Source organism: Oryctolagus cuniculus, chromosome 15 (assembly GCF_051225735.1).
Source record: "Oryctolagus cuniculus isolate XC-2025 breed Fujian yellow rabbit chromosome 15, ASM5122573v1, whole genome shotgun sequence".
Lineage (NCBI taxonomy): Eukaryota > Metazoa > Chordata > Mammalia > Lagomorpha > Leporidae > Oryctolagus > Oryctolagus cuniculus.
The window spans coordinates 33,336,505-33,360,335 of record NC_142881.1 but is presented as its reverse complement, the minus strand read 5'-3'; the positions used below and the strand labels follow the sequence as shown (position 1 = coordinate 33,360,335).

Here is a 23,831-nt window from a genome sequence, read left to right as displayed (position 1 = left end):
GGGGGGAGAGAGAGCGTGAGCTCTCATCTGCTGGTTTACGCCCCCAGATGGCCACAGCTGTGGGCCAGCAGCCTGCCAGGTGATTCCTGGCAGTTAAGTGGGAGAACCTAGCAGGCTATTGGCACACAGCTGCCTGGGCCCCACCTCCTGCACATCTGATTGGCTCAGTCTGGGGTGGGGGTCAGAGAATTTGCATTTCTATCAAGTTCCCAGGTGTTGCTGACCCTCTCTGGTCAGGAGAACACCCTTTGAGCTCTCTGTGACAGACCTTTTCCCACTGTGAGCCTTTAGTTATGCTCAAGTAAAGCAAAGACATACCCTCTTGGGAAAAGCTAAAGTTTCATTAACCCAAGTGCCAAGTTTTAGGGGAAAAAAAAAAGCTGAGTTATCAGCTTGGTAATATAATCTGGGTATGTGCTTTACTGGACTGTTGCTTCTTCCAGGAGCTCTCGACTTTTCCTTGTGTGAATTTAGACTACCTTGTATCTATGGATGGTGATTGTTTTTTAATAGTCCTGAGCTTTCTTTTTGAGTCATGGTTTGTAAAAGTTGAGATGAAGGGATATGAATATGCATCTTACATTGCAAAACAAAGCGAAAGGAATTGGACCTCGCTTGGAGCAGAGAGCCACTGCTGGGCCACCCTACAATTCCTAGCTTGTTGCTCTACGGCTGTCTAACACAGGATGAGGTGGTATTGGCACTCAGACACCACCACATCTCTGTGGGCCGATGACAGTCTTTCCTCGCTGTCATTCATCCTGCGAAGGCTCCTGTCTAGAAACAAGACATGAGGAAAATGAAGATGTTGCAGGCAGGCCTTAAGCTTGTACTGTGCCATTTCTGGTCTTCCTGGGCCTCCTGGTTGTTGGTCCCTCGTACAGGGAGACTTCTAGAAGTACTTTGTGTAGTGCGGAGGGAATGCTCTACAGCTGAGGGAAAAGCAGGGGAACCTGGAGGTGTAGCCTCATCTTGTAGCAAATATAAATCATTTTCTGTGTTGTACTTCCTGTCCCCAAGTAAGTCTCATACATTCAGCAGTCTCTGTTCGGACTGTGGGGAGCAAGGGAGGGGTCTGTGGCCAAAGGTGGAAGAAGCCCAGGAAATCCGGATGGAGCGTGGAGGATGCCACCTGTACCCCAATAGGGGGAAGTGGCCCAGGAAGGCTCTGCCACGGATCTGGAGGCAAACAAGAACCAGGGTGGAGCCAGGGATCCTGAAGCAGCCCCCAGCATGCCCGGAGTCCCAGGGGTGGGAAATCTGCTCAGAGTGGCACAGGGTTCTGGAATTTCAATGGCAACAAATAGTGACCGTTGTTCTTCATTGTTTTGGAGTCACAGGCAAGTTTAGTGGCTGATCACATTGGTTGTGAAGCTTTTAACTTTATTTCTGATTAAAAATGTAACTATATGCTCAATGAAAGAAACCAATCCCCAAAGGCTACATATTGTATGATCCCAGCTATAGGACATTCTGGGAAAGAAAACTACAGACAGTAACAAGATAAGAGGCTTCCATAGGTGTGGCAGGAGGGACAGAGCGATGAACAGGTGGCCCGTGGAGGATTTTCTCGGGGAGTGAAACTACCTGGTATGACACTGTAATGCGAGAGCCTTGAATACAAATTCTATCAAAATTTGAGAGTAAAAAAAGAAAAGTTTTTCTTAATTCCAGCCCCCTGTTAACATTACTGGACCAGCCTTTGCATGTTTAGCTTCAGGGCAGAAGGCGCAATTAGGACAGATCATCCTTGACACTTGGGAATCTGCCTCTCCCACCCCGGAGATCTTGAACATGTTCCGAAGTGAGCACCGCCCTTGGGCTTTCTCTACACCTTTCCTCCCTCGGCACTGGAAGGGGCTTTTAAACGCAGAAACCCTGACAGGTGGGTATGAGTGACAGGAGTTGTGAGGTACGGAGACCCCTGAACTTGAGGGAGGGAGAAGGAAGACCGGAGCAGGAGAAACAAGTGCTGTGAATGCCTGGCTTCCGGGAGCCTGGAGGCGGCGGACAGCGGACGGCCTCAGGTCTCCTCCTAGGCCTTCAGCAGATCACCATCCAAACCAGCGGTTTGTAGAGCATAATCTAAGGAGAACCTGAATATGCAGAAATTCAGACCGCTGGACCCCCACCAAGCCCACCAATGGAACGAAAATCCCAGCAACCTGCATTTGAACAGACTTCCCAGGACTGGAAGGTTGAGAACCATTTTTCAAAGGACCAGGACAGGTTTATCAACTGCCAGGCCGGGCTTAATTTCAAAGAGCGAAAGAGAAGACTGGCCAGCCTGCGGAGTCTCTCCCACCCGTCCACAATTGCCTGAAGTCTCACCAAGGACAAATCTTCCTCTTTATCCATAGGAGAGGCCACACCTGCCCACACCCTCCTGCTGGGAAAGGGCACACACAGGCTAACAGGAGTTTTAGTCAATGGTAGGATGGCCACTTTCAACAGGGGGAAAGAGCGGAGGAATCCGCGTGCTTGCTGCTGGCCAGGCTTTCACAAGTTGGGCATAGAGGTGCTTCTTGTCTGCCAGTCTTCCGTTCCCTGGCAGCCTGGAACCATGGCAGGGTCTCCAAAGCCAAGAGTCAAACACATAAAGTCAAACCTTCTTCAACCAGCATTTTCTGGATTGAAGTTAAGACCCTACATCGACGAGCAGCTGCTACACATCTTCCAGGAAGGACAGTTAGCTTAGAGAAGCAGTCTTGACTCTGGCTGTACATCAGAATCACAAGGCAGTGTTATCAGACTGGAGATCTTTGCACACGGCCCAGGGAAAGTTCTCTGGCCAAGAATGCACAAGGAAGAGAAGGATCCACAGACCCTTGCAGACCTCCAGAACAGTGCCTGCAGGCTGCGCCAGCCCCAGCCATGTCTGCGCACAGGACAAGCTCAGCAAGGGTGAAGCTGCTGAGACATCGAGCCGAGGGGGCAGGGGGAAGGCACAGTCTAAAGAAATTCCTAGTTCACAAAACACCTTTCCAATAATTTTGATTAAATATGAGATGACTTAACAGATGGCATTATCTGCAAGAAATATATACTTGAAGTTTAGCAGAAGAGAAAGGGTAAGGAAGCATCCTCCTCTCCCGTGGCTCCATAGTCCACTCACAGAAGGCTTTAATGCCTTTTTCTCACTGCCATCTTTGCAGAAAAGGCTGAAAGCAAGGCAATGATAATCAGAGAAAAAAAAAAATCAGGGTTAAGGAATGGACTGGCCAGCACCGCGGCTCACTAGGCTAATCCTCCACCTTGCGGCACCGGTTCTAGTCCCGGTCGGGGTGCCGGATTCATCCTGGTTGCCCCTCTTACAGGTCAGCTCTCTGCTATGGCCCGGGAGTGCAGTGGAGGATGGCCCAAGTCCTTGGGCCCTACACCCCATGGGAGACCAGGAGAAGCACCTGGCTCCTGCCATCGGATCAGCGCGGTGTGGCGGCCGCAGTGGCCATTGGAGGGTGAACCAACAGCAAAGGAAGACCTTTCTGTCTCTCTTTCTCACTGTCCACTCTGCCTGTCAAAAAAAAAAAAAAAAAAAAAAAAAAAGGAATGGACTAAAGAGGGTCTGAAGTGAAAGTGACTCTTTGCAACAGAGCCGATAAATCCTTCCTTCTTTATTAACCTCGGGACCATTTCTTGAGTTTCATCCTTTCAGAATCTGTAGGGCTGGCCCTTTTCTCTGAGCCAAGATTCAAGTCTAAACCTTTTGCTTTATAAAAGGAAATGTAGTCCGCGGAGGGCCATGCTGTGAGGATTTGTTAGCGCCTTTCTTGGCTAATATTTCTTTTTTTTTTTTTTTCTTTGACAGGCAGAGTGGACAGGGAGAAAGGTCTTCCTTTACGATTGGTTCACCCTCCAATGGCCGCTGCAGCCAGCGCACTGTGCTGATCCAAAGCCAGGAGCCAGGTGCTTCTCCTGGTCTCCCATGCGGGCACAGGGCCCAAGGACTTGGGCCATCCTTCTCTGCACTCCCGGGCCACAGCAGAGAGCTGGCCTGGAAGAGGGGCAACCGGGACAGAATCCGGCGCCCCGACCAGGACTAGAACCCAATGTGCCGGTGCCGCAGGCGGATGATTAGTCTGGTGAGCCCTGGCGCCGGCCTCGGCTAATATTTCTGTAACTCAGATTTCGCCAGCCACTTCCTCCCGCAGTTTCTCAGAGGCTCCTGCATCCAGCCTTGCTTTTTGTCTCAGTTGATCGTTATTCAGTCTCACCCTGTGATCTTGTAGAATCCCAGGAACCACCTGATTGGGTATCCTTAGAACATCTGTGCTGATACAGTTGGCTTGGTATCTCTACTACTTATAAGATTAATCTGGACTAGAAATCTCTCCAGTGTTTGCCTTGGAATATACAGCAGCAAAGGACAGATCCAGGGGCATTGAGACACCTGCATCCTATGTAGAAAGGCCTGAGTTTGGTACCCAGCTCTGGCTTCCTGCTAATGCAGACCTGTGAGGTACCAGTGATGGCTTGAATAGTTGGCTTCCTGCTTCCCACATGGGATACCTGGATTGAGCTCCGGGCTCCCAGCTTGGGCTTGGCCCAGTCCCAGCTGTTGTGGACATCTGGTGAGTGAGCCTGCAGATAGAAGATCTTCCTGTCTCTCTATCTGCCTCTTAAATAAATAAATATTTTTAAAAACAATACATCCAGTCTCTTAACTACATATACTATGAATGGATTTTGAAACATTTTTAACAGTAAATTTAAAATTAAAAGATTTTAAAAAATTAATGATCATCACTGTGTTTGACATTCAGATGATTTAACATTATTGACTCTGGGTTTCTTTTTATGATACCACTCTTCATTTTTATAGTATTTTTGTGAAATATACACTATAACCTTATTTGAAATTTTACTAATTTATTTAATTGAAAAAGCAGAGAGAGCGAGAGAAGGAAAGAGAGAGAGGGAGAGAGAAAAGCAGAAGAGATCTCTTATCTACTGCCTCACTTCCCAAATGCCCATAACAGTTGAGAGTGGGCCAGCTCAAAGCCAGGAGCCTGGAACTCCGTGGAGGTCTTCCATGTGGGTGGCCGTGATCCAACGACTTCAGCCATCACCTGCTGCCTCCCAGGATGTCCATGAGCATGCAGTTGGAACAGAAGCAGAGCAAGGACTTGGACGCAGGCACTGTGATATGTGGTGTGGGTGTCCCACCTGGCATCTTATCCTCTGTACCAAATGTCCACCTTATTACGAAATGTTAACAGGAGTGTATTATAGGAAGGTTACAGCTGCTGGTAAGAAAAACAAGAAAATGAAGCTTGAAATCTGGTATCCTTGAGTCTTCAGATTTGAGAGTTCTTTTACCCTTTCTGTGTCTTTGATTCTGCACCTCCCTCCCCTCACCAGTCACGTCAAGAGTGAGGAACGGCACTAGATATCAGGGACAGAAAGTGCAGAAGCTCCAAGGTGAAGCTGGGATGTCTGGGGTTTAATGAGACTCTGAGAGTGACAGGAATGTGGGGTGTTGTTGGGGTTGTTTACAAGAGGGACAGGGACAGGCAGTCAAAGGCCTTGTCAGTCAGGTCTTGGAGACGGGGGTTACAGGCAGCAGGAAGTCCTTGCTCGGGGTGTGTCATGATCAGGCGGGAGAACGGAGAGCCTGGGAACGGGGACACTGGTGGCCGTATCACAGGGGGCTGGGCCAGGCCTAGGTTTCAGCCCGTGACCATGGGAGTGCCAGTAGCAACGTGAGAGCATTAGGAGTGTCCCTAAAGCCCTGGGCTGGGCTGAAGGAGGAGCTGGTGGCCACCAGGCTGACAGGTCTCAAAGAAGACATTGCTGGGACAAAGTACTGTGCCTGCTGTACGGGGGCCTATGGCGACAGAACCCAACAGCACTTTAGTCACCAGCTTTCTTTACTGTAATGCAACACCTCACCCAGGCTGCTTTGGAAGAAGACAGGTTTATTTAGCTCACAGTGTTTGAGGTTCCAAGTCCAAATGGCGTGGCACAGACTCAGGTACTGGCCAGGGGGCACATGACAGGTCGGGGAGCCCATGCAGAGACAGGGTCACACTACGGGCCAGGAAGCAGAGGCTGGGGAGGGGGTGGGGCAACTGAGGCTTTTTAAAAGCTCTCTTGGGAGACCCAGCCAGGAGTCCCACAAGAACCACCTTCTGATGCACAGTCCAACAACCAAGGACCTCTCGCTAGGCCCCACCTCCCAGAGGTCCATGCCACCTCCCAATATCACAACCTGAGGCCAAGTTCCCTACGCTTGAACTTTCGGAGGCACACAAACCATTTTCAAACCATAGCAAATATTGATCTGTCTTCATTTAAAATTTCAGCATCTTGTTCTGCAGGGGCTTTTCTTTCTTGCACTCATTTTGACTTTAAAATATTACATTAGGAGAGCAAGCATATAGCTAAGTGGTTAAGATGCCTGCATCCACATCAGAATGCTTGGGTTCAAGTCCTGGTCTGGTTCCTGACTCTCTCTTCCCACAAGTGTAGACCCGACCCTGGGAGGCAGCAGTGATGGTTCAGGGAATTGGGTTCTTGCCACCCACATGGGAGATCTGGATTGCATTCCTGGATTCTGGCTCTGACCTTGGCCCAGCACCAGCTGTTGAAGGCATTTGGGGTATGAGCCAGCAGATGGGGGAGCGCACACACACACGCTCTCTCTCTCTCTCTCTCTCTCCCCTATTCTGTTACTTGTACTCAGCAGAACTCCAATGACGAGCTTCCCTCCTCCACCCTTTCCACAGCCTTGTCCAGCTCCTGCTCTGCTTGCTCATGTCGACTTCCTCCAGCCTGGTCTTCCTGCGGCCTTTGTAACGTTATATTTAGTTTTGTAAATTCAGCACCCACGGCTGCTTCCTTCTAGAGAGTAGGCCCACAGTGGAGCTGGCGCAGAAGCTTTCACAGTCCCTGCCGGCGTATGATAAGCCCCTCAAGGCTGAGTTCTCACTCCCCTTCACCTCATTTCACAGATGCAGATGTTAAGGCCCAGTGAGGTCATGGTGCTTGTCTCAGACCACACAACTTTGAAACCCAGACTCAGGTATGCCTGTAATTAAGGTAGTCACAGAAATTTGGAACAAGAGAAACTTCAGGAATACTTGGGTCAATCTCCTTTTGTATCAAGGCACAAAACTAAGTACCAGGGGAAATTTTGCCATTGCCCTGAGGTTAATTTAGGCGAGGACCCCAGCTTTTTTTCAATCATATCCTATCCCTCCCTTTTCCACACCTGGCTCAGTCTCCTGCTGGAGGGTAAGCTTTGCCCTGCTAGGAAGCTGCCTTCTACGTCTCTCGGCCACAGCCCAGAGTGGTGATCAGAGTGCAAGTGCCACAAGCTCATGCATGCTGGCAGTCAGTCCCAGGGGGCCCACAGCAGTGAAAGCCAGCGTTTACCGATCAGGTTCTGTGTGTGTGCCAGCACCTCGCATGCATGATCTCAGCCCTCACAACGACCCTGCGAGGCAGGTCCTAGTATTATCCCCATTTTTCCACTGAGATAAAAATGTAACACAAAATTTACCCTCAACCATTTTTCAGTGTACAGTCAAGTGTGGTGGTTATCCCACGTGTACAGGTAAGAACTTTTGGCTCGGACGGCTGAAGTCATTTGCGCAGGCCTCCAGCTGGTAAACTTGCAGAGCTGGGATCCCCAGGGAGGTCTGACTCCAGAGCCCAGGCCCCCAGCCCTCTGCAGGAGGCACAGTGGCTTGTTTCACCCTGGTCCCTCCCCACGGTGGGTGACAGGCTGCACCGCCTACCTCTCTGGGCACCTTCTCCTCTGTCCCCAGAAATGGCAGCCAGGCCTTCTGCCAGCTCGGCACGTGCCCCCACCCCTGCGCTACTACTAGTACCCAAGTTCAGACTTTTTGCTAGAGAGGCACATGGGCTCTTAGGGTCAATATCAGTCTTTAGGGAGAGGCAGAAAAAGAGACAGATGGCAGAGGTAAGAGAAAGAGAGAGAGAGAGAGAGAGAAGTGCACACAGGCTGAGGTGGGAACACACTGGGGTCTGGGCATTCCGGAAGTAGGGTGGCTGCACAGAGCAGCTGGAAGGAGCCCGTCTCTCTGTGTGCCTTTTCCCAACAACTCTGACCAGAAAGGCCACCTGAGAGTCCTGGAACTGCACATCTGTTTCCGCTGACACAGTCTGGCATCTTGTAGACAACCCACTTCTTACTAACCGCCTATTAACTGTAGAAAAGTAATTGGCAAGTTTCTCCAGGCAGGCCACACCTTACCATTTCTGTTCTCCTTTCCTTTTCCTACTGAGATCTACAAATAGTTTGTGGTAGTCTGGCTGTCTGAACTGCTGAGCCAGGCTGGAAGCAGACAGCTGACTTGGCACAACCTGGGGCAGGGTGACTCCACGAATGTACTCCATCTTTACAAAAGCCTGGTCATTCACCCTATCGGAGGCGGCTCAGTGTGTGACAGAACACAGGATCTAGGCTGATGATGGATAACGAAGCTGTGCTGTACTCGCTACAAGGTACCAGAAGGGAGTGGTTAGGAGTGCCCACTTCTGTTCCCAGCTCCAGTTCCTGATTCCAGCCTCCTGCCAATGTATACCCTGGGAGGCAGCTGGGATGGCTTGAGTAACTGGATTCCTGACACTCACATGGGAGACCTGGATTGTGTTGTCAGCTCCTGGCTCCAGCAGATGGGATCTCTCCTCTCTCTCTCTCTCCCTCCTCCTCCCCTTCCCTCTCCTCCTCTTCCTCTCTCTTGGGCCAGGAGCTGGTGTTGGGCCCCTGGGGACACAGCACAACCCTTCCTCTCAGCACACAGGGCTTTGATGGTCCTTTCTCTCACCTGCCCACCCAGGAGTTGGGTTAAGGGAAACCTCTTCATGAAACTATAGAAAAGCAAAACACCCAAAAGCTAAAGGAGGCTCCTGGGCACGGATGAGCCCCAGAGGTCTGTGCGCCAATCTGGCCACTGAGTCTGACTGCAAAGCGCTCACTGTTCTTCCCGGGTACTCAGTTTTCTCCTCTTCCAGGATAAACATGACGACGTGAAACTGATGTCTGTAAAGGCAGGCAGCCGCCAGTGAGTTTGTAAAACTGAGTGACACCTAAGTAATTCCAATCACACCAGAAAATTCTGCAAATGTCATCTCAGAAAATGAATCTGTTGGAAGATTCTGAGTGTGCCCTTTGACACATTACTTTAATTGGGGTGGGGGAGAACCTTGGTGTGCCTGCGTGGTTGGGGGATACAGAATCATCCCCTAGTTGTCCAGGCACCCATTTCTGCAAATAAAAGCACAGATATATTTTCAAGGAATAAACAGTGATTTTTTTTGAGGGATGATATTTCCCATTTACTGCACAAATTTGATTCACTTCAACTCTTCTCTTCTTCCTAGAATTTGACTTTTTAAAAAAAAAAAGATTTATTTATTTATTTATTTATTTGAAAGGCAGAGTTACAGAGAAAAGGGGAGACAGGGAGAGAGGTCTCCCATCCAGTGGTTCACTCTCCAAATGGGTACATCGGCCATGGATGAGTCAGGCTGTAACCAGGAGCCTGAAACTCCATCCAGATCTCCCTGGTGAGTGGCAGGGGCCCAAGTACTTGGGCCATCCTCTGCTGTTTGCCCAAGCCATTGGCAGGCAACTTAATAGTAAGTGGAGCAGCCAGGACTTGAACTGGTATCCAGATGAGATGCTGGGTCACAGGCTGGGGCTTAACCTGCTATGCCACAATGCTGGCCCTCCTGTAATTTGAGTTTTAAAAGGATACTAGGGGTAAGGGGGCTAGTGCTGTGGCATAGCTGGTAAAGCCACCACCTGCATGTTGGCATCCCATGTGAGTGCTGGTTCAAGTCCCAGCTGCTCCACTTCCAATCCACTGTGGCCTGAGAAAGCAGTAGAAGATGGCCCAAGTGCTTGGACCCCTGCACCCACATGGGAGACCCAAAGAAGCTCCTGGCTCCTGGCTCCTGGCTCCGGGCTTCGTATCGGCACAGCTCCAGCCATTGCAGCCATCTGGGGAGTATAGCAGTGGATGGAAGACCTCTCCCTCTCTCTCTGCCTCTTTGTAACTCTGCCTTTCAAATAAATAAATCTTTTTTTTTTTAAAGGATACTGGGAATATTTTGTGTGCAGAGATTGAAGTGAAAACCCTGTCATTCTTAAAAAGCACTGGAAAATGTTTTTCAATAATCCATTTAAAGAAAATTTTGGAACAATCTCTAATTGGTCAAAAATATGATCAAAGATCCCTGAGTGCACTACTTCATGGTAAATAATTTCATTATCAATATTTTATCTTGGCCAAGACGCATGTAATGTGAATTCACCATTTTAACTTTTTCTTTTTTTTTCTTTTTCTTTTTATTTTTTTTGACAGGCAGAGTGGACAGTGAGAGAGAGAGACAGAGAGAAAGGTCCTCCTTTTCCGTTGGTTCACCCTCCAATGGCCGCCGCGGCCAGCGCGCTGCGGCCGGCGCACCGCGCTGATCCGATGGCAGGAGCCAGGTGCTTCTCCTGGTCTCCCATGGGGTGCAGGGCCCAAGCACGTGGGCCATCCTCCACTGCACTCCCTGGCCACAGCAGAGAGCTGGCCAGGAAGAGGGGCAACCGGGACAGAATCTGGCGCCCTGACCGGGACTAGAACCTGGTGTGCCGGCGCCGCTAGGCGGAGGATTAGCCTAGTGAGCCGCGGCGCCGGCCCCATTTTAACTTTTTCAAAGTGTACAATTCACTACTTAGTATTTAGTAGTGTTTGATAAATTCACAGTTTTGTGGACCCACCATCATCTACCTCCAGATTTCCACCACCTCAAAGGGAAACCTATGTCCATACAACAGTCACTAGTAGTTTCAAGCAAATGCTTATTTCAAATGACTTTTGAGGTGTTTACATGAACAGCTTTTGTTTTAATCACACTAAGAGTTGTTGAAGACCTTCACCCTACAAAGGAGCATCAGGCAGAATAGGCCAACCACCTGGGGCTGCCTGGGTAACTGTGATGATGATCTTAGAAGGTAGAGATTTTGTGAAAGCATAAGTCTGTCCACTGTAAAAAGAACACTTTAACCCTGAGCCAGCTGTAAAGATAGTTTCAAAGCCAAATTCATCAGATATACATAGAGTCTAGTTTTCCAGCAATTTGGTATGACACATATTATTCTCTTTTCTGAAAGTATATTTCTCATGTTTGTATTTGTATAGTGATTCTCACTAAAATGAAATTGTTGTCTCCTTTTGCTGTGTCCAGTATTGAGTATGGGTATTCACACACTCTTTGTGCTTGAAAAATCATGCTTCATCCTGCAACGTTTTACACTTGGAACCAAGTAGGGGTGAAAAGGAAAAACACAACAAGCAAACAAAATCAGAAGAACCGAGCAGGGCATTTCATTCTATGTTTGAGCTCAGATTCTCTTATGCTCTGCTCAAGCACCCGTGGTCACGGCCCCCAGGGGGAACTCTGCTTACTAGGTGCTATCTCCTACCCTGGCCTTTTCCTCCTTATCACCACTTTCTGGAACAATGTTCTATTGATTCAGCTGGTGATTGAACACCTCTGTGTTAATCTAATTGACCCTCTGTGACACATCTATGTTAGACCAAGGTAGAGGAGACAGCTCTCTGCTACTGGGTCAGATAAATGATTCTTGCCTGGATGCTAGTGACAGATAATGGCTTGATGCCTTAACCCATTACACTTAGCAAGGTTTAATTTTTAAAATTTTTATTATGATTTATTTACTGAGATGTATAGGGGGGGGACAGAAGGAAGGAAGGAAGAGAGAGAGGGAGGGAGGTGAGAGAGGGTGAGAGTGAGAGAGAGAGAGAGAGAGAGAGAAAGAGAGACATAGAGAGTTCCTATCTGTTAGTTCACTCTCAAAATGCTCACAATGACCAAGGCTGGGCTGGGGCCAAATCCAGGAGCTGGAAACTCAACCCAGGCCTCCTGTGTGGGTGACAGGAACCCAATTATTTGAACCATCATCACTGCCTCCTAGGGTCTGCATTATTGGGAAGCCAGAGTCAAGAACTGGAGCTGGGAACTGAACCAGGTACTCTGGTATAGGACACAGGCATCCTAACCCATACCTCAACTACTAGACCAAAAGCCCACCCCAGTAATGATTAATTTTGAAACAAAACTCTGAGGCCCTGCCTTATCCTGTGCGGATGCTTCTCTAATGACCTGATTTGGGACATCAGGGAAGCCCAGGCCAGGGATATTGGGGGAAGGCAACAGTCACTGGACTCTCTTACTCTCTGTTTTACATCTTTACTGTTACAACACCCCTACTGTGATGTTCTATATTATTTGTATACATTAGTATTCCAGATGGAAAAAGGAAACAACAAGGCGTTGAATGACTTTGTCTCACAGACTATGAGCTGGCAAGCACAGAGCCCATATTCCAGCCCATCTCCCCCCTCCCAAAGTTCACATTCTTTGCAGCACAGCGGAACCACCTTTCAGAGGTGCTTCTTAAATGCTACCATATTGGTGTTGCACGCTCAGTCTGCATGCTAGGCCAGCTCTGCGCTTTATAATTATAACTCACGCTCAGATGACATGAACTACTGGAGGGCATCCTTTGCAAAGTATACAGCAGTGTGATACCAAACAGGCCTGAGTCAGCATGCAAGTCAGGTTCAGGCCTGGAACCATGCATTAGCCTGAAATACTGACGGTGTGGATTCTACAGGGCTTCACTGGGGTTTCTGACTAATAATTTGTCTGCCTTTAGTTTTAAAAATGTCTAGGAAAAATATGGAAGCAGACTAAGCTAGAAGGTTGCATAGACTGGTTAATTATACAGGGCGAGGGAAGATGAGGAGGGTGTGGCTATTCCTCTCTTCTTGCAGGTGTAGCTCTAGGGTCAGCTCTGCTAGTGAGAGCTGGAACCAATGGCTTCACCTCTCTGCGCCTCAGCTTTCTTACCTGACAAATAAGGAGGCGGCAGAGGTGACCTCTGGGGTCCTTGCAGGGTGCATCTCTGTGTTTCACTGATGCCTGTCTACACATTACAAGGGCATGGCTGGGGTCACTCAAGGAGCTGTTGGCCAGCATTGGCTACATAATTCCTGGGTCCCAGTGTAAAATGAAAATGCAGGGTTGCTTGAAACTGTTAAGAATTCTAGGACTTCAACATCAAAGCATTAAGCCAAGCACTGGACCACGGAGACTTAAGCAACTGCATGGCCACATTCCTGGGAAGCTCAGTGACCTCTGCTGCGTGGGGCGGGGCAGGGAATGAAATCTGGAGTAGATGCGGCTGGTGCTATGGCATGGTGGGTAAAGCCACAGTGCAGACATCTGATATGGGTGCTGGTTCAAGTCCTGGCTGCTCCACTTCTGATTTAGCTCTCTGCTATGGCCTGGGAGAGCAGTGGAAGATGGCCCAAGACCTTGGGCCCCTGCACCCATGGGGAGACCGGGAAGAAGCTCCTGGCTCCTGGCTTCAGATCTGTGCATCCCCAGCCGTTGAAGCCAATTGGGAAGTGAACCAGTGGATGGAAGACCTCTCTCTCTCCCGCTCTCTCTGCCTCTCTTTCTCCCTGTGTGTAACTTTGACTTTTAAATAAATAAATAAATCTTTTTTTTTTTTAAAGAAATCTGGAGTAGATCTGGAGCACCCAGCTCACCTCCTAGGAGGCAGGGATGCTCCTGGGGTGGTGCGGTCTATTTTTGGGAAAGTGGTTGACAGAGAAGGTGGCTCAGCAAGGACACACCACATGTCCTTCAAGCTGTTTCCTTGCCTTGTTTTTGAACTACACATTGACACAGCTATGTTAAACCAAGGAAATGACCCATGGAGGGGTCCTAGACCATGCTGCTGTAAAGAGTTATGAAAGTCTCAGAACTGGGGCCAGCGCTGAGGCATAGCAGGTAAAGCCACTGCCTGCAGTGCCAGTATCCCATATGGGCACCAGTTTGAGTCCCGGCTGCTCTACTTTGCTACTCTGCTATGGCCTGGGAAAACAGCAGAAGATGGCCCCAGTCCTTGGGCCCCTATACCCATGTGGGAGACCTGGAAGAAGCTCCTGGTTCCAGGCTTCAGACTGGCCCAGCTCCAGCTGATGCAGCCATGTGGGGAGTGAACCAGCAGATGGAAGACCTCTCTCTCTCTCTCTGCCTCTGCCTCTGTAACTCTGCCTTTCAAATAAATAAATCTTAAAAAAAAAAACTCTCAGAATCAAACATGTCAAACATGAGCCTAAGGCATGGTTACCAACGGACTCCCTTTCAGAAGGGAGGGAGAGGTGGGAGAAACTCTTTGGGGAGCAGAGAACTTTCAACAGAGAAGCAAAGTACAGGAGGATGGAAGTGGAGAAGGGAGACAAGCTCACTCATGGACAGAGGGAAAATGAGGGATGGGGACCCAAATGAGTAAGGGGAGGCTCGACACACAAAGGGGGGATTCCCCTGCAAGCCACGCCCTCCCTGCATGCCATAAGCCCAGCCAGAAAGCTGCTTGCTGCCCAGTGCGGGGAGCCTTGAGGTCACCAAGGACCTGGAGGACAGCCGCCAGGGTCACACCTCTCTTGATCTGGAGGCAGGCAGCTGGATGGGGGCTGGGTTCCACCCTATCAGCAGGTGAGGCCCATTTCTGGAGCACCAGGTGTATCATCCTCTTACCTTCTAATCATAGGCGTGGTTCCTAGAGGCCGAGGAAGCTCAGCAAAAACATGGAATAAGAAAACTAAGGTTATCGTCCCAGAGAGCTTAACCATCTACACCCAAAGTGGGTGACTAAGGTTAGGCAAAGCCACCTTGAAGAAGCACAGAGAGAGGCTGGTGTTGTGGACTAGTGGTAAAGCTACTGCCTGCAATGCCGGCATCCCATATGAGCACCAGTTCGTGTCCTGGCTGCTCCACTTCTGATCCAGCTCCCTGCTAATGTGCCTGGGAAAAGAAGCAAAAGAAGGCCAGTGCACCCACGTGGGAGACCTGGATGAAGCTCCTGGTTCCTGGCTTCAGCCTGGCCTAGAGCAGGCTGTTGCAGCCATCCAGGGCGTGAAACAGCAGATGGAAGAGAACTTGCTCCCTTGCTCTCTCTTTCCCTTCTTCTCCCTTCTCTCTCTCTCTCTCTCTCTAACTCTGACTTTCAAAATAAATAAATAAATCCAAAAAAGGGGCTGGCGCTGTGGCATAGTGGATAAAGTCACCACCTGCAGTGCCAGCATCCCATATTGGCACTGGTTAGAGTCCCGGCTGCTCCATTTCCATTCCAGCTCTCTGCTGTGGCCTGGGAAAGCAGTAGAAGATGGCCCAAGACCGTGGGCCCCTGCACCTGAGTGGGAGACCCAGAAGAAGCTCCTGGCTCCTGGCTTCAGATTGGTACAGTTCTGGCTGTTGCAGCCAACTGGGGAGTGAACCAGCCAATGGAAGACCTCTCTCTCTCTCTCTTTGCCTCTCCTTTCTCTCTGTGTAACTCTGACTTTCAAATAAATAAATCGTTAAAAAAAAAAAAAAAAAAAGGAGGCAGCAGAGTGACCCGAGGTCTGTGAGATTTAAGAAGATCACAAATCTGGAGACACATGTGGCAACCTCTCTGACTACTGACCCCCAGGGACACAGCCTCAGTTGAGTGGCCTGCAGAAGTCTCTTGCTGAGGCTCTCTCTACAGCATGCAGGAGCACTGCAGCCCTATTAGCTCAGAGGCAGGGTCTAGGATCACCCGTGAATGAGCCTTGAACACCAAGCTCAACAGTCAACAGCCCTGTGCCAGCCTGGAGCTCTCACGTCTGCCTGCCCTCACTGTCCCTACTACACACAGGAGAACCACAGAACCCGTTTCCTGAGCTCTGGATGAGAGCTGGAGGGGAAATAACTGAATTGCTTCACAGCAGAGCTGGGATAAACTCTTTCAAAGAAAGGTTGCACCTCTGAAACTCATCCATCAGTCCCAAAAAATATCTGCCACTGACTGGCCTCAGGGCAACTATCTTGGCTGGTAGAAGAATTATTCCAAATCCATGCTGCATGGACACTGACAGATGTCAAAAGATGGACAAATGCGTATCACCTGCCCTCCACCCCGGCTTTGTCTTTTGTCCAGTGTTCTGTTAGCTTTATTTTCTTGTTGTACTGACAAAGTGGCGAGTATTATTCTGGGCGTTTCGGCCCACGTGGTCTTAGCAGTCCTCACAACAAGCCGGTGAGGAAGGCATCTGTCGCTTGATTGGACTGCTGAAGAAACTGGGGCTTCAAGAGACTGAACATCTTCTTCTGGGCCCATGGCTGGTAGTTGGCAACTGGAGTCAGCCCCTGGGGGGTCTAATTACATCCATAAATGATTCCTCTGGGCCATGGGATACAATGGTAGCTGTAGAGAACATAATATATACCAAACATGGTCTGGATAATTCCCCAAGTCTGAAAGGGACTTGCAGATGGGCACACAGGGGAGATGAGGACCTGTGCAGGATGGTGTGGAAGAAATGGAGGCAGAAAGGCCCATCTGGAAGTTTCCTAGAGGAAAGACTGGGTGTGGTAAGTGAGTGGGTGTGAGTAGAGGTGAAGAGAGAAGGATGAGTCAGAGTTAGGGTTGTGACACCACTGACCGAAACAGAGAGAGAGAGAGAGAGAGAGAGAGAGAGTGCTGGTGGTAGAAAACAGAGGAGGGTGAGCTTATTCTGAAGGCTTGGAAAGTCAAGGAACCAGAAACTCTGATTGGAAATCCCAAGACCTGAAAAGAGAAAGCACATCCTAGCATCTGTCTAATGAAATTCCCAAGTGAGGGTCCCAGAAGTGGGACCCAGACACCCATGACAGGGCTCTGTCATGCTCCACAGTTTTAGCTGCTTAGATGAAGGTGGAGAAGGGGTGTTTGTCACATCTACACTCCATGCAAAGCTAAACATCACAGCTGTCAGAATCAATAGACAAAAGTGTCAAAATAGCTAGAAAGAAGAAATGAAACCAACAAGAAACTTATCAATGTAATGTCCTTTGTTTACATACAGAAAATCAATTGTACAACCACAGAATAAATGACAATTGTAATATTCATAACTAACTTTTTAATCCATTAATTATAACTTGCTAGGATCATGTTGATCATCTGTCAATTGTTTCTTAAAACAATTTGTTTAAAACTTACAGTAGCTCTATGACATGGATGCTGCAATGATCAACTTTATCTTACAGGTGAAGAAAATAAGAGCAATGAGATTAAACAAATTTGCCCAAAATCACAAACCTTGGTTTGTCTGACTGAAAAATCAATGACTCTAACCAATAAGACAAGGATTGGGAAGGCGTAATTTGCCCGTACTTGTGCCAAAGACCTTTTCTATTTGTAAAAATAAGTAGGTCTGTGTTTGTGTGTGCTACAGTCACACAAGCACAGATGGTGAGTCAACTGGGAAGTTATTAAAAATGTAAAATTTCCTTTCAAAATCAATTTGAAGAGAATGTGGAAAGATTATTTTCAGTATGATACAGGATTGTGAGTTTTGAAATGTTCACCGAGAAACGTGACATTTTTGTGATCACAGGAATGTTCACTGTGGAAGGACTGAGAATCCAGGTCTCTCATATCATTCCCTTATAAAAGCAAGTGGCTAAGAACCACAGAGTCTAGGAACTCCTACTAACAGAGGAGCCTACTTCATGGAGTCCCTCATGGGAACAAAAAAAGTGAGAATCATCTCACGTAACTCTGTGGTCACACACAACTTAGCCACCTTTCCTGTCTCAAATGTTCTGCACAGAATCTCTCGGCGTCAATACCCCTGCCCAGCTGTGTCCATCTCCTTCATTCTGAGACTCTCGTGTTTCCTTCCAATCCTGCCTGTCCTCCTTTCTTTGGTAGACTCTGCTTTTCCTTTCTTCCTGGTCAGTCCTTCTGCATCCAGCGTCTCTGCAGCCCTGGGAATATACCCCAGGATCAGGGACATCCCTTCCTACTCCTGAGATGGACACTCACTGGCTCTCTATTTTTGTGGATGAGAATTTGAGCAAATTATCATCCTAAACTTGAGTATCAACAGGGCCGTCTAATTATACTGTACTCTGGTGCCAAATACTTGTATAGATAGGCAACCTTCTGAGTTGGTGTTAACCAGTGAGGGGAGATGACACAGCTCACACGGGGGGCCAGTCTATCCACTCATTACCACCCCTTCTAATTACATAAAAGATTCAAGATGGGGCTTTGAGTCCATTGCATTTGCAATTTCACTTTGAAAAGTTCCATGTCAGTAGTGCACATGTTACCAAAACAGGTCAGTCTGTAAAGAGAACTGAGTAACCACGTGGAGGGGAAAAAAAAGCTACTTTTCTCTAAGCAGATGAGTGTCGTGCATGACATCCATGATATAATTTTGGTTTTCTACCCTATAATCTTTGGTTGTCTATTGCCTCTCAACAGCTCTGTGATCAAGCTGGACTTTGTCCTCAGAGGCAGGAACCATAAAATGATTCAAAGTCTATTGCCTTTATTTAGATTCCCATCTGGATTTCCTGAAATAAGTTCTAGGCTTGGTATAGCTTTAGTTTAAGGAACAGATCTGCCAAGTGCCTTTGGAACCCTCTTTCTCCTTTGAGAGAGAAGTCCTGATACCCATGCCTTATTTGCTTCCTTGCCTTGTCTCACCTACTTCTCCTTTGTTTCCTTTCTCCCTGTGGTGCCTCTAGCCAAGACCTGTAACTCGGGATGCTTGAGTTACTCTAGTTTTCCCCACCCTACTCCCACGGATATCCCTGCTTCCAGGTTCCCTTCTCCCACAATCCATCCTTTTGACCTCCCTTAAGCCTGCTGTCAGGAAGTCTCTAACGACACAGCCTGCTGGCCTGCTCTCTGTGGCTGGAGCCCACACTGTCCTTTGTGAGCCGGCTTCACTCTTCACCTCCAAGCTCCTCAGGCTTCGGGTCCCACGTGTCCTGCTCCACAGCCTCTGCACGCAGAAAACTCTCCTCGCTGCCCCACAGGTGGACCACACTGCTGTCCTGCTCTGAGTGTCAGTTTCTATATTCCCCCTCCCAGCAATAACAAGTCTTCCGCTCCTTCACGGGCCCTGTCTCTCAAAGCCCAGCTCCTGAAGCCTCTCCTCCACAAAGCCTTTCCAGCTCCCCCAGTTCTCTTCTTGCATCCATTGAGTCACTCCCTCATCCACTGTTTCACCTCCCCTCTCATAACCGTGTAGCAACTGCAGGCCAAGAGCAAGACTGAGATGTATACTTGTGTTCGCTAGTGCTCACTGTGCTGCTCACTCAGCACCACGCTCTTGAAATGGCTGACCATGGCCGAACCTGCCTGCTGACTCCACATCAGTAGTTCATTTCAAACTGCCTCTTACCCAGCACCTACAATCCCACCTTGCCCGTGTCAATCCTTCTACACAGAAACTCTGAGTCAGTACCCATCCCCAACTGAGTCTACCTTCTTTGTTTGGAGAATCCCTTCCTTCCTTCCTTCCACCAGTAGGCTGTGAACAAGTTCAAGTGAATTTCTCTTAAATTTCATCCCACAAACTCTAATTCCAGCTCCCAATTACTTGTGACTACTGGTCTGCTAGAGGTATCACACCATGAAGAAATGGGTGAAGTCCCAATATGTAGTTGGAATATTAAACACTCCTGGAACATTTAAAAGTTCACATCTCCAAAAGCCATGATGTCATTATGATAAAGCAAAGAAAATGACCTCCAACACTCAGAATTTGGGAAGTTGTCTTTCCCACAGCTCCTTGACTCATACCTTTCTGGTTTATTCTAGGTGCCTTTTTATAGATGACTGCTACGCTGACCTGAGGGCATTGAAAGACAAATACAATCCCCCTGCCACACTTGTATATACTTGCAAAATCCATGAATAAAGCTATCCTGAACACAAGGGGTAGCCCCCAGGAAAACAGGCATGGACTCGGCGCAGAAGAGCCCTCTCTTAGAAAAGCGTCTACCCAGACTCCGAGAGCCCACCTCGCGTGCAGTCTGCGTCCTTGCCTTTTCTTTGTATTGTCTCTGCAGAGCTTCACTCTATTCTAGGCTTGGCAAAAGCCAGCGAGGGGAGGTGCACTTGTTCCTACACATTTCTTCGCAGACTCAGTCCGTCCACTTCCCTTCTAACAACTGCCACCCACTGCCTTGGAACTGACCAAGTATTCCAGGATTTCAGCATTTCTAAGACACAGGACCAGCACTGGGGAGGAAATAGGGGAGGAAAGAGAAGGGTCAGGGGAAAATCTTACCTCAACTTCTGACTGGCAGGGACCGTGATTTTATTGAGCTTGTCCATCGCTCTCAGAAACTGCAAGAGACACGAAGCCCGGTGCAGCAGGAGCGTCAGCACTTCCCTGCTCCCGTCGGAGTCGGCATGGCACAGCCTCTGTCCTGGGCTGCGTCACCAAAGCCTGATCTCTGGGAGCACACGGGCTGCTGGCAACACCCCTGCGCCCAGGAGAAGTAAAACTTGCTGGAGCACATAATCAAGTTTCGAGTTTCTACGCGATCATGTGATCTGGGTAGCCAGCCAGTCTGACCGATTACTTCATGCTGGGTAAACTTTAAGAGTGAAACCTACTGGGCATACGATTTCTTCCCAGCCTCTCTCTTTCATAATCAGCTTTGTAGAAGCTGGTCGAGACGGGCTTCTGGCTGGCCGCTCTTCCTGTTTGCCCCAAACGTGTATCGTCCCTGTTTTCCACAGGTGTTGCTGGGCTGCCACCAGCAGCGCCCTGGGCTTGAGGAGAGCAGAATAGTCCATTCCATCTGGGGACTTCCTGCTCATTTGCAACTGGTCGGTGGAGCTTTTCCACTCACAGAACCCTTCCATGAAAATGGCATTTTTGTTCTGTTTTTCTCCACACGCACGCCCCGCCCCCACACGGTTTTCAATAACTATCACGGTGGCAGCGGCTCGGCTGATAACAGTTTACTCAGAGAGTTACAATCTCTGTTTTCCGGGAGATTTATTTAAAATGGGCTGGGCAAATTGTCTGGGCAAGGTCACTTAGGGCGAGGCCTCAAGGACACCTGGGAAAGGGGAAATGACCTCCATCATCAGACACGTGGCCTCCTGTGGTGCTGGTAGATGCCGGGATTACCTTGCTGACAGCCAGATGTTTCCAAACAAAACCAAACATCCCCAGAGAACAAAGTTAACAGTTTCCCAACAATGCCATTCCGACATCAGGCAGAAGTCCCTGTAAAAACCGAGCACCACACCCTTGCCTGCTGTTGTCCCCTGCTGTCCTGGTCCGCTGCTCACTTCATCCCCTCATCAGACCCAATGGCGAGCCCGACTTAGAGGCATCCTGAACACGGCCAGGTGGGGCGAGGCCGGAGAGGGACCCACACCTGCAAGGACTGAACCGATCCCGAGAGACTGATTCCCTCCCAGAAGGTGTCACACTTCCTTCTCCCCGTTGAGAACAGTGCTGATTTACCTGTCACTCAGGAAGCAGAGGGCATTGAAGAGTAAAGGAGGAGGAAAACGATGAGGGCTGTTCCCTCTGAGCCCAGACTTGCTTCCCAACAGCCGGCAGGAGGCTCATGCCTCTCTGTGAAGGCAGGTGCCCAGTTTCCATGTTCAGCAGGGAGACCGACCCTCTCACAGGTCGGAAGAACACACAGAGGACCAGTAGGGCTTCACTGCCTCTCCCGTTTCAGGCCCAAGGTCTGGCTGCAGACAGAGGGAGAAGGAGAAGCAGACAGAAGAGAAAGGGGAGGAGGCGGCATGGCAGGGCCAGTGGTGGAAATGACAGGTGGATTTTTTCCGCCTGTGCCTCTTTGTGAAAACAAAGGTTCTGTGCCACTGCAGGTCGGCCTGAGTATTCAGGTTCACACACTGCCCAGGAATTTCTGGTCCGATCAGACCTTTGGGGGCAGAATCTTCAGGGCCATTGAAGGGTCAGGCCCTTCTCTTTGACCGGACCAGCGAACTGTCGCGAGAAAAACACGAGGGCTTGCCTCCTGCCACCGCTCATTGCCTTCATTTTCCCCAGTCCGGCAGCTCAGTTTCCTCGCAATATACCCTCAAGGAGGTCTAGACTCCTGCCCTTCCCCTTCCACAGTTCCTGACTGGGAGAAGCAAGTAGGTCAGGATGCTGAAGGCAGTCGCCAAAGAGGAGGAAAAGCAGGCTTCATGAACCGGAGGAGAGCCATCAGCTCATTCCTTCTGAGTTCTTGTAAAAGGGCACCCCCCGGGCCCCCTGACTTTCCTCTCCACCAACAACTCTCTCAGCACCTGGCAGCCTCTTATTTCCCCAGAGAAAAAGACAGGGGCAAGGGCTCCACTTCTGCTTTTTCTTTTTACAGCCACTTGTCTTTCTTCTTTTTACTCTATTTAGTCTGACACGATGAAAATGAGAGTCTGCTCTTCCAGACTGGACCTTTTTGCCCCGTGTGGTGTGCAGTGCGGCAGCCTAATGTTCCAGGGCCGACACGACGGCTCCACGGCTGGAACCAGTTTGCCAAAGAGGGTCAGTGCAAGGATGGAAACTCACAACAGCAAGCCTTAGCTGGTGACTTCTGAAAGGAATGAGGTCACACAGCGTGGTTCCACAGCACATGCAGAACAACGTACCGCCACGAGCATGCAGGCTCAACCCGCATGGAACAGTGCACATGGAAATTAATTAATCACTAGACTAACATGAGAAACAGCCAATCCCAACCTTATAGAAAATTTGGAATGCCTATGTATAGGCTGCTGACAAAAGCATAAGGTGTAATCACAGTTTGATATTATCTATTAAGTTTGATGACATACACAGCTGTGACCCAGCATTGGCTAGAGATGTGGCAGACCACTCCTAAGCATGTGCACCAAGGTCACGTGCAAGAGTTTTTACTGAAGTGCTGTATCTACTAGAGGGAAAAACAAACACACAAACAAAACAGCCCTGGAAATAGCCCCGCTGTCAACCACCAGAAGAGTGACTAACTGTGGTGTATTCACACCATGGAGTGCGCTTTAACAGTGAAAATGAATGAACTCCAACTGCCTCGGAATGGATTAATAGCAATGAAAACCTGAAGGTAAGCTAGAGAAGCTGATACAGCATGATCACATTTATTTCAAGATTAAAGACAAATAAAACTAAATACCATATTATTGTCTGGTAAAATTGAGGAAGAAAATGATAAATGCCAAACTCGGGTGGGTGGTTACCAGGGGGTGGGACTGGAGTGAAGGGGCATATGGACCTTCCGAGCAATGGCAGTATCTGACTTCTTCAGCTGAGGGAAGGATACAGCGTTCACTTTATTGTCATTACATATATCCTACATGCACACACACACACACACACATATATCCTATATAAGTTAAATATTTTTGCAAAAATAAAGGCAGATCTGGTCAAGAATTATGGGGCAAAGACAGGACAGCAGGTGTAACTCTAAGTCAGCTCTGTGAGATCGCGAACCTAGAGAACAAGAAGGCAGAGGTCCCAGAGCTTGGGGATGAGACCCAGGAAGCCCTGGTTCTCTCAGCCTTTTCCCTGTCATCTGTGGATGATAACTAAAACACACTTATCAAACACTCCCATGTTTCCTGTCCTGTGGTGTTCATTTTACATTGAAGAAGCTGATTCTTAGAAAAGTTCAGTAACTGGCCCAAAGTTATACCACTCACAGACAGATTCGAACCCAGATTTATTTCCACAATCTAAACTGCCATTCACAGGGCTCTGTCATTGCAAGAATGATCTGTGGGGGCCAGTGCTGTGGTGTAGCAGGTAAAGCCGCCGCCTGCAGTGCCGGCATCCCATATGGGCACCAGTCCAAGTCCCGGCTGCTCCACTTCCAATCCAGCTCTCTGCTACAACCTGGGAAAGCAGTAGAAGATGGCCCAAGTCTTTGGACCCCTGCATCCATATGGGAGACCAGAAAGAAGCTCCTGGCTCCTGGCTTCGGATTGGTGC

The 23,831-nt window shown here is 48.9% G+C and overlaps 1 protein-coding gene across 2 annotated transcripts in view; it reads right to left on the bottom strand.

Moving 5' to 3' along the window:
* BLNK (B cell linker) overlaps positions 1-23,831 on the bottom strand; it is a 102,481-nt gene that overhangs the window by 51,016 nt on the left and 27,634 nt on the right. Inside the window, exon 1 of one of the 2 annotated variants that reach the window (XM_051823460.3) lies at positions 20,154-20,369. The exons of the other annotated variant lie outside the window; for it this stretch is intronic. Coding sequence (XP_051679420.1) covers positions 20,154-20,200 — 47 coding nt within the window. The 5' untranslated portion in view covers positions 20,201-20,369. Of the gene's footprint in view, positions 1-20,153; positions 20,370-23,831 lie in introns of those variants that run through there. 2 annotated transcript variants of the gene reach the window in all.